General features: G+C 41.0%; 1 protein-coding gene across 1 annotated transcript; it reads left to right on the top strand.

Annotated features, from left to right (window-relative positions):
• Positions 1-674: 674 nt before the first annotated feature.
• cacna1ia (calcium voltage-gated channel subunit alpha1 Ia) lies at positions 675-7265 on the top strand. The gene is made up of 5 exons (XM_066641448.1): positions 675-813; positions 2139-2276; positions 5806-5947; positions 6056-6198; positions 6360-7265. The coding sequence occupies exons 1-5, from the start codon at positions 724-726 to the stop codon at positions 6933-6935; spliced, it is 1089 nt and encodes a 362-aa protein (XP_066497545.1). The 5' UTR covers positions 675-723; the 3' UTR covers positions 6936-7265.
• The last annotated feature ends 4192 nt before the right edge of the window (positions 7266-11457 follow it).

Genomic DNA, 11457 nt, shown 5'->3' with positions numbered 1-11457 from the left:
GGGGAAATTAACATCGCCGTTAAACAACAGCAAATCGGGAGTAAACTGAGCCCTGAATTGTCCGTGATGTAAATGGCTTGGTTGTGAAACAGAGGCCATTGTTGGAAATTTGTATTTCTATTTTTCTATGATTTGTGAATATTTCTTTGCTGTATAATGCGTAAACAAGTCCTGTGTTGAGCTGTGATTATGGCATTGTATAATGAACAAAGGTGGCACGATACCGCTATATTAATAAGACCTTAAATATTGATCGATACCTGTGTGCAATGATCTTGAATACTATAAAAACAAGCTCCATATTTGGCAGCATGGTGTCACTGTCACACAGCTCCAGGGTCCTGAGCTTGTGCCATTACTTTAACAGTCCACAGAGTATGAGAGTGACAGGGTGAATATATGAACGTGTGAATGTACTCCTGCCTTGTGCTTAATAATCCCCATGTAGGCTCCAGACCCACTCCAACTCTGAATTGGATGAAGCTGTTATCGGATATAAATGAATGAATGTCAGACTGTTTTGTACATGATGTCCATGCTATAAGATCTAAAAATAAAAATAACCCCTCTGCTCATGCTCAGAACGTCCACAGCGGCTGCCTCTCTGTTTTACAGCATTGTGACGTGACCGTTATTGACCTTATCATGTTGCACATGTGTGTCCAGGAGAACCTGTGGCTGGACAGTGTCTCTTTGCTCATTAAAGACTCTTTCGAGGGAGAGATGCTGTTGATTGACAACCTGTCGGGGTCAGTCTTCCACCACTACTCATCCCCTCCGGTGTGTAAGGACTGCAAGAGCCATCCACAAGAGGTACCGGACATCTACACTTTATTATGTGTATGCTACGTATAAAATTCCTGGTCACTATGCGCTCCACTGACCCTCGACTTTGGCTCGGTTTCCGAAGACAGGACCTGTGTGATGTACATTTTATCCTAGGCACAGAGGTGGAAGCAGCTGTGTTTGGGAGGGTTTAGTATATATTTTTAAACTCAGAATTGAAGTTAACATGGGTGTAAATGAACTAGGTTTTGAGATGGTCCCTCCCTGAGGTTTCCAGGACTGGTCAGTGGTTTCACGTTTTTGATTTCCCATTTTGGATCGACCCTGTTGCTCACAACTCTGAATTTGGGGCATAGCAGTTATTAAAAACACAGCCCTAAACAGTCCTATGAGAGACGCAGGATGCAGGAAGACGTCCCACTGTGAGGTTAAGATGTAAACAAACTTAAGTTAATGAGAGTTGTGCTGTGAAATGGTTCATCATCAACAGATGATGGCTGCTATAAGAGCTGCAAAGGTCAGTTTGCTTCACCGTTTTTGTGCTGCTCTACATATGACTGAGTGAGAATGCACTGCATGCTACATGTGTAGGTACACAGTGACCCGACCACCGTCCGTCCCCACAGTGGTGTCCATCACTGTGACAGACAGGACAGAGTCGGTAGGGGAAATAAAGGAATTCAAGCAATAACCTTCTCACCTGTCATTCCTTTTTCTGCCTGTCTGCCAACAACGTCAAGCCATCAATCTGCTCTTTCTCTCCTCTTTCTGCTCTCCATCCAGAACAGATTTATGAAGTGTCTCTCTGTCTCTCTCTCTTTCTCTCTCTGACACTCGGAGCTGCTCTCATTACTCCGATTCAGAGATAGACCCTTTTCCTCATGCTTTCTCGCTTCATTTGAAGTCCAAAATCTCTCGCTCTGTCTATCTTCCCCTGAAGCTCGGACTCACTCCAGGATTTCAGACTAAAAAGCTCCAATCAGCTGTTTTTCTGGCAGAAAATACCAAAAGTAATGTGAGGAACAGAGTGATAGAAATGGTCACTACCAGGACATTGCTGTCAAAACAGTTGGAACTGTGTTGTTGTTAGCGTACAGCTAGTTTTGTCAACAGCCATTTTCAAGTTTGTTGTTATGCCGTTAATAAATGGGTAGTTTCACTTGATCAATACCTGTAACAACAATGGTACAACTACTTAATGATCCAGAGGGATTAAAAAAGTGCAGCATGTCACCAGTTCACACTCAAGTGTACTGGTCATGTGACACTCTCTACAGGTGTGGGTCCATCAAGATGAACCCTGATCATAAAGTTTTTATTGTTTTTTTGTGTTTTTTGTTTTTTCCCAACAGCAGATCCACATGGCCGAGCTGGAGCAGGCCTCTCTCAGGTCTGAGCAGCTCTCTGACAAGTCCTCATCTCCAGCACTTCCTGACGACCTGAGCCTGGACGAGCAGAGCATGTTCCAGCTGGTGGTAAAGGAGAGCATGGTGAGCTTCATTATAGAAATGGTGATGCTTGGGGTTCAGCTGTTATCATTCCACTTCTAAGTTGATATTTCTAATTTAATCTGTACTTTTACTCAGGTATGGAATCAGTCTAGAGGTCCCACAGGTTGCAAGTCTTCACAGGCCTTCACTCAGTGTTCTTTTTAAATCCCAATGAAGTCGGTAATCATATAATTGTTAAATTATTTAAAAATATATAGAAATATATTGACATAAGTGTAAAACCAGATTTATGGTGTAATATCATCTGTCAAATGTCTATATAGGAATTATATAAAGGCTTGTGAAAGGTTATGCATAGTGAGAAATACTCAGCACTATATAACAATATATAACAATCCCACATTGCATTGTAAGACATTGGGTTTCACCACAAGAGGGCGTAAAATGCTTTCCCCCGCTGTCCTATGAAAAGGCTTCCCTATGAAACCTGGACTGCTATGGAAAGGTATCAACCTTAGCAAAGAAGCCAGGTTCTTTTTGGGATCCGACGATGGCCTGTTTTGAGTATAAAGGCCGTCCGGTGTTCGCTTTAGTTCTGCCTTTGCTGTGGAGCAACGCCCTGCTCCAACAGCTGGTGTGATGATCTGGGGAGCCATGGCATATAATATCATCAGATAGTGGTCACCCCTAGGAGTGACGTTAGGGACTCTAACAGCTCAGTGATATGTGCAGGACGTCCTGTGGCCACCATGTGTTGGCCACCATGGCAGGACATCCAACTGACATCCAACTTCAGCAGGATAATATTTGCCCACACACAACAAGAGTTTCCCAGGTTTGCAACACTTCCTTGACCAGTCCAGTCACCAAATGTAACACCAATTGAGCATTTATGGGACCAACTTGGAGGCTGACCTGTTTCTGCATCCTATGAGTGTGCAGGATCTACAGTCCCAGCTGCAATATTTGTGGGCAAATGTGCTGCGTGGATGCCATCTGTAACCTGTATCCGTCCATGAGCAACTGTATCTCATCTTAAAGCCAAGCTAGAGGTAGTCCAAGTCAATACAATGACCTCCCTTTCAGTTGTACAATTACTAACATATATCAACATTACAGTCATTTTCAGTTCCAACAATTTCTTGATCCATATTTTTGGCAATGTGTGTAAGTAGTGTACATTTCAAAAATGCAGCTCCTTAAAATTGTACACTACCTAGTGATCCAGATTTTCAAATGTGAGGAATAATGCATAGAACATAGTGTTGGACCCACCTCAAATATATCTGAACCACAACCTTTCTGTGGTCAGAATCGACAATCAATAATAGCAGTCTGTAATATTACACCTCTACACTGGACCTATACCTTAAATGGAGTTCAAGAAGTGGCCATTGAGTGGAGAGGTCACTCCTTTGCGGGATCAGTCCATATCATGCTCCAAGCTTTCTGCAGTGGTTTTGTCCCCCATTCAAAGCTTTGAGATTTCCCAGAGCAGCTTTTATGAGAGCTCTATTGGCCATGGTCCTGCAACTGTGCCATACAATTCACCTCTGAAATCATCACCCAGAGCTGAATAATCCCACCGCAGTCAGGCTGCCGACAACTACCTGCTGCTGTTTTATCCATCGCCGTAATCTCTTAAGTCTCTCCCACCATCAGCTCTTAATGAGGCCTAATCAGCCAAAATGTCCATGGACCCCTGCTAATTAGACCAAAGCAAATCAAATAAATAAATCCTGCAGTGGTTTCGTTTCTCTCCGCTTTATTAAAACCCCACTTTATGCGTTTTTCAGGCTCAGCACGAAGAACAGGGGAAGGGTGGAGTGAAAATGAGTTCCCCCAGAAGATGCAGCTAAATCTCTTTAATTGTTTGTGTGAGGAAAGGCTTGGTGAAGGCTGGGGTTAGACAGAGTGTCTTATTTTCTCTCACTCACTGTTTTTAATTTAGTTTTTTCAAGCATTACTCTAATGTGCAGTATTTGCACTGAAGGCATGTATAGAATAAAATATATTTTTGCACATTTTCTGCAGAAGCTACCACCTAAGAACTGCAATGTACTAATTATGGAGAGTAGTGTACAGTTAAAGCAAACTCAGATTATCCCATTTCAAGCAGAAATTGTGAACTAATATAGGACTCAGTAGTAAACAAACACAATCTTTAATAACAAGCTAAATATACAACACTCTGCAGCTTTTATATAATTGCGATTAGTGGTTAGGGTTCTTGATGGAATATGAAAAGCTAGCCGCAGTGGTCCACACAATCTTAAGCTTGTTTTCCTCTTGTGGGTGAACTGCTAATTAAAATAATCTTTAAGAGCCTAGATTGTTTAATCTAGCATCACATTTTGAATTACTTAAAAACCTGCCCCAGCGATATCTCAGACATATTCAGGCCTTGAATAGAGTGTTTCAATCTGTGTGCATTGTTAATGACTATTGTTATACATCATTGTTTATTTTCATTTAAGACCATGAACATACATTGTGGTCAAGCCTTAGACATCTACATTATGGCTGACTTAATTGCATGTTGCTTGACGTATTATGTGTACAAATAAGTTGCATAGTGTTAAATAAATAAATAAGTCATTTAGCCTTTGGAAAATGTCAATAATTTAATTTTCACTGCATTTGTCATGTTTCACCAAAGAAAAAGTGCTGCAGAAACACATGCATCCATCTGTTCTGTTCTTGGGGATAATTTTGTATCCACAAATAAGTTTAGAGTAAAGTTTGAAGATTGTGAAACTGATGTAAGTAATCGTAAATATAGCATTTTAAAATTATTAATTTGTACGTAATTTTAAAAGATCCGCAACCCTGAACTGGATAAGCTGCTATAAACAATGAATGAATTAATTGAATCATTTTAAGTTTCAAAAACATTGTGATACTTCACTGACTTGTAATAAGGAGAAAAGTCTATGTTGTTTCGACTCTGGGCCCAGCACTACAGAGACTGCACTATGTAATTTTTGGAAGAGGAAATTACACTAGGGGGTGAAAAAACCTAATTTAACCTAGTGTTCCTTTAATACTACACAACAGTTTCCATAAAATTACATTTTTAATTACAATTATATGTTATAAAAGTTTGAGTACCTCTGACCTCCCTAAGGGGAGGTTTATGGAAAATTAATGTCTTTATGGACACTATAAATATCAGTGTATTTTATTTTTGTTGAATAAAGTTCAAACATTTTTAACTTCAAAAATTCCAGGAAATTGTGAATGCAACTGACGTGAACAGGATTTAAAGATATATCCTTTTGATTCACATGCAATAATTCCATTCATCTTTATTCATAGAAAAGTGGTTGAAACATTAGCACAGCAGCTCAGGAGGAGTTAAAATCCCCCACAAAGAGTGCTCATGGGCACGGCTCAGAATGGCAACATCAGACCCGGCTGGTGTTGAATTGAGCTTGATGATTTCGTTTTTGCCCCGAGCCCCGGAGGCGATAAGTGAAGAGACTGCAGAGAGCTAACAGCTGGTGCAGGGTCATGAAAGTGCTAATGTGCTAAAGCTAACAGTTCTCTTGGGTTTCCCTCTGCTCAGGAGGAGCAAGGCAGTGGAGAGGATGCAGGAGGATGTGGAAAGGAAGTGATGCGAAGGTTTTCTCGGGTCCACAGCGTCGGGGCTGAGGACGGAACTCAGAAGCAACTCCAGCATCTTGACAGTTCAGGACAGCACAGTATTGGTATGGTATTTGTAGAACTGTTGTTGGTATTTTTAGTCTTATAGATATCACATGTTCGATGGAGGAGAAGTTAAGGTGACTCTGTTAATGTTTCCCATCTGTCTGCAGATTTCTTCCATCCAGCAGCAGCTGCCCTGCAGGCGCCCCCTAGGGGTCAACACGTCCACAAGCCCCGAGGTCTGAAGATGACCTCTCCAGCATCCTGGGCCTCCCTTCGTTCTCCTGGAGTCTGCAAACTTCTATCCACACAGGTGGGTGCATTGCTGTGACCGAATGGCATGACAATAAATGCTAATTCAAAGGACAAGAATATTAACGAATATTAATATTAATAAAAGTTAAGGTTACAAATCAAAAGTTTTTTTTACAATCGGTTTTTATCTGGTTTTATCCTGAGTCTTTGTTTCCTCAGTATGCATCCCACAGTGACTCATCCCTGGCCACGGGCAGCTCTGAGGGCAGCCTGCAGACCACTATGGAGGAAGGGCTGAGCTTCAGTGTTTCCTCGCCGCCGGACCCTGAGTTCCCGCTGTCTCTGCTGGAGCCATGTCCAAACAGGAGCACAGACAGCCTGTCCACAGAGACCTTGAGGCCGGCTGCATTTAACCTCCAGGTCACTAGAGGGCACCATCGCAGCCAAAGCAGCAGCCGCCCTGGAGAAAGCCAGCAGGGCTCCAGCCAAGCTTCAAACAGCGAACAGTTATCAGAGACACTGAGCAGTTTGTCTTTAACATCGCTGCTTTCCCCCAGCTACCTTGCACCCCCTTCAGTGAAGAAGTGCAACAGCACCGGTGATTTGGGACAAGGCTCCATTTCGTCCCGAGGGAAAGAGAGAAGGCAACTGTTTGTGGTGGACCCCCGGGGCCACCTCGCCACCCCATGGGTGGAGGGGAGGAGAGGGGACAGGAAAGAACATTCGGAAGTGTTAGGATGCGAAAGAGAAAGTACAAGTCATGCACAAGTGTCACAGACCAGAAAAACCAGATGAAACCTTCCTAATCTTCTTGTTCCACTCTGAGGTCCAGCAGTCTACCTCTCCGTGTGTTAGTTTTGCTTTTGTTTCTTTTGACACGGAGATGTTGGACGTCCGATAAAGGCTGGAAAAACTGACCTCGCTCTGTTCTCTCTTTTCATTTGTGGCCGGTTCCCATTTTGTAATTCCTTCATGGGAGTGGTTCCCACCTTTGGCTGAGAGGCTTTTGGATGAGCAAGGATCAAAGTCAATGGATCAAAGTCCTGGCAATGGGACGAAAAGTGTAAGAAGATGAAAGTCTTGTGAATAAAAAATGGTTCAAGTTCATTCGGATGGTTGAGTCAAATCAGGGAGTCCACAAGAGGGCATAGTGGTCATTAAGGGATTTGATGGCTTTCGGTTGAAGTTTTAGCGGATTATACAAAAAAAACATAATAAAAAACCCAAAAACATAAGGATGCAGCTTACTTTCAAGAGACTGACAATGGGACTGCAGTTACAGAACTTCTTTTCTTGCTTCTTGTAGAAAGGGCATGCACATGCAACTAGGAATACAAGCATCTTGAAGTGGAAGGTTGTAGAATCCCAGCTATAATCGGCAAATTTGTGTGCACAAAGTCAATTGTAGGATGTTTTTTTATGTGCTTGCATGCGTCCGTGTGTTTTTCCATGTCTGTGAGTGTGTGTGTGTGTGTGTGTGTGTGTGTGTGTATGTTTGAAGGAAAGGAAGCATCTTACCTTGAGCCTCCCAATAAATTCATGGGATTTTGAAGCTCAGAGAAGGTCGTGAACGTCTGATTCATTCCCATCAAGGTCAAACCCTACCAGTTGGAGCAGAAATAAGAGGCTCTGATCTCATCTAAAGAGATGAGCCTTTGTGCTAGAACTTGGAAATAAAAAGAAACATCAGTGCAAAAAAACAACAAAACAAAAAACCCAACAACAGTTCCTACAATCTTCTGCATGAAGGTGTCTTTCTGCAGTGGAGCTGAAGTTTTAAACACACCGTACCATGTGAAGATGTCATTGCTGGATGATTACAATCTGAATTTTTACTCAGATATTTTTTTACAAACTTGCTCTGGATGGGTACGGGACTTGTTGTGGTTGCCTTGTCCTCATCCCACCCCTAATGTCTCTGTGTCTTTACTGAAGTCCTTTCATGTGAGTGACTTCTGGTTTTATAATTTTGGTCAAGGGGGTGGGAGGGTTGTACACGGGGGAGAAAACAACCAACCATGGAAAATGACCAAAAAAAAAAAAGATTTTAAAACGTAGACTGGATTTGCTGATAGATTCCAGAGGCTGAAGAGGAAGAAGATATTGGTATCAACTTCTTGGTGAAGCCTCAATTGTACAATGGGCTTGTGGGATGACAAGCTTGACAACATTCTGAAAGCTTTAATTTGAGTGTCATAAGGGTTTATTAGATTTGTAACAGGTTCAGATAGTTTGGCATAGTTACCTGACTCCATTGGAATGGTTGATTCCGTTTTTAAAATTGCACTCAGATTTGCTCAAAATTCTCATCGGTAATTTGTTTCAAATGACCAGCATTTTTGGTCTATGATACGGAACGTCTTTTAAACCTATAAATATGACACTCAAAGCATTCAATGCTGTTCTGGCAGAGTCAATTGTAGCATTTAGCATCCCTGATGTCTTTTTGTTGTTGTTGTTGTTGTTGTTTTTGTTTGTTTGTTTTATTTTCTGCTAGAATTCAGGTGAATCAAAATTTGGCTCGACCTGTTGACCTTCATTTGAACTTCATTCGGTAGTTGGTTGTCCGCCCATTATGTGGAAATATCATCAACTGAACATTGTACAGTATCTCAGTGATGTCATAGTATAGAAATTGTTTCTATTTATGGTATCACCATCATAATTGAGCATCATCTTTAAAGTGCTAGGATTTATTAACAAAAAAGAAAAAAAAAACATTGAAGGGCTTTCTCAACTTCCCAAGATGATCTGGTACATTTGATAATTTTGGTAATCAGTAGACAGGTTAATGAAGTTTGATCTGATGATAAAGCAATAAGTTAAGTCTTTGTATGCCCTAAATATTTAGACAATACAATTTCACAGTATTCTAGACTACACCCTCCCACTTAATCCAATCTAAACTTAATCTAATTTAATTCTGGATCAGAAGAAAATAAGAAAAAAATACACCACATGAATTATGGGCTGCCACCAGTTTCAATGAATAAATGAGGTCATTTTGAACTCAGGGCCTTGGAACATACCACTAATGAATGCTGTTTTATGTCAGAGTTGAGATAGTGGGGAGGGTTGTGGCGAAAATTGATGAGCGCTTGTGTTCAGACATCTTCTTTAACGCCTTGAGCTTTTAAGCTTACATCAGTGTATCATGAATATGGCACAACACAAACAGCTTGGACCCAAACTAGCGACAGCAGCCGTTATGGCCGAGAGCTATTTTCTTTGGGCGTCCAAAGAAGAAGCCGTGTCCTTAGCTGTCTCATAAGGGTATGCTAATGCCTACAACCTTGTGATGGCAAAATCCTACTGAACAGATGGTCTGGTAATTGATTGCATGGTAGTCATTGCTGTGTTCAGCCAAAAAAGTTAATGTCAACAACTTACAATTCCAAGCAGTAGGATGCTATCAATTACGCCGGGTGTCATGCCATGTTTATGAATGGCTTGTGTAAGGTTAATGTGTTGTGGCAGAGAGGATGTGACGCACTTTTGCCAGGCGTTCTAGGGCAGACAGAACGTTGTGTTGTTGCTGAGGTGAACATATGTACATAAACTTTGTATATTTGAACTGCATGTGTGCTATGCTACCAATGACAATGAAACCTTCATGCATTTCTGAGGGTCTGAGGGCGAGAAAGGTTTCTTCTGATTCTTTTTTTTTTTTTTTTTTTCAGACCCAGAGGTCTGATTATTTTTGGACCAGAGAAGTCTTCCTAGTTTTACTTGGAGCAGTGTTGCAGCCTTCATTTCCCAGCGCAATTGTCTGTGTATTTTTATTTCTTTGACAGACTTCATTTCCCTCCAAATTCCCGGGGTTATACCTAGCTTGAGACTATAGAAACAGGCCTCGATATTCTTTATCTGAAATTTTAACTCCAATGAATTCATGCTAATGGGTTCTTTTAGTGGAGGATTATTTCCAGTAGTAGCCTCCAGGGATGGGCATTTTGGGAAGAAGTTGGCATCCCAACCACATTGTCACTGGATGTATGTTGATGAATGACTTGCCAAACTTACCAACTTGTTTGTGGATCTGTGGAAGGATCTTGGATTTGGTACATTGACTTTGCATTTGAAGGCATCGTTTCACCAATTATCCACTGATAGATCCAAATCTCAAACCCTTCAAGAAAGAGGACTGTACATAGAAAGTAGGCAGAGTCATTTCCATGTTGTTTGGAGGTTAACTTCCCTCATTTTGCTTTCATGGTTATGGCATTTAGCAGACATTCCTATCCAGATTAACTTTTTGGCCTCATGTTACAGACGTACTGTTTTCCTCAATGACACTTACTGGTTTGACATGTCCCTGCCCAAACTTGGAACTGGATTCGAGTCTTCTGCCATGCATTTGGTTTCATGTCCATTGTCTGTGATGTTTCAGAAATGACTCATCATTATGATTTGTGAACATTCTTACTGTAAATTGAAATTGTACTTGAGCTAAAGTTAATATTTCGGCTCTGTACTGCCCCTGGTGGACAGTAATATTAAGAAATATATTTGATCATCAAAAACACGTACTTGTCTCTCGTTTTCCCTTGGTAGCCAGCGTGTAGCAAGTTTTATTTTAAGGTTCAAAAATCACAAGTATGAGTCAGAGATGCTTGAACTATTTGCTTTTCAAAAGCCACTGGAGTGAGAGCACATTGACGAGGTGTTTCTTCAGAGCTTCTGCAGTCCCTGCAGCCATTCGTCTTTCTGTAAATGTCAGTGTGCTGTCCGCTTCGCCACTCGAGTACAAACTTAGCAAAAGATTTACACCTGCATGACGCTAATCCTCTTTCACACGAGCAGAAGGAGATCATCAGCATGAATTCCACAAATATAGCTGTATATGTACTTCCTACTGCTGTTCAATAGTTTGGGATCATTTTCTTTGTTGCCGGATCAACACCTCATGACCAAACGGTTAAATTGTCCGAAGAGACATTAAAGCAAAAGCGTAACACAAATTGTATCACAATGTAAGGGACAACTGATGATCGTCAGAACAGTAAACAGAGCAGAAAAAGTGGGAAATATCTTTAATTGGCCCTTTTTTTCAGGTGTTTAAAGGAATATTTAATGTATATTTTGAGAAAACTTTTTACTTTAAGGAATTGATTTGTAGTCAAGTTAATATTTTCGTGTTCATTCCAAACTTCTGAAACATGGGGAATTATTGATTTTCATTTGATTATAACTGGATTGACATTAATCAAATTACAGTTGTTATTAATTAAATTAATTAGAATGTCTTGATGTGTATATATTTTCTCAGATGGTTCTTCTATTTATTGGTTTTATAAGAACCGTGATCTCGCTCGCT

The sequence above is a fragment of the Hoplias malabaricus genome, chromosome 13, assembly GCF_029633855.1.
Source record: "Hoplias malabaricus isolate fHopMal1 chromosome 13, fHopMal1.hap1, whole genome shotgun sequence".
In the NCBI taxonomy this organism is placed as follows: Eukaryota; Metazoa; Chordata; class Actinopteri; order Characiformes; family Erythrinidae; genus Hoplias; species Hoplias malabaricus.
Note: the sequence above shows the minus strand (reverse complement) of the source record. Positions and strands in the feature narration are given on the sequence as shown.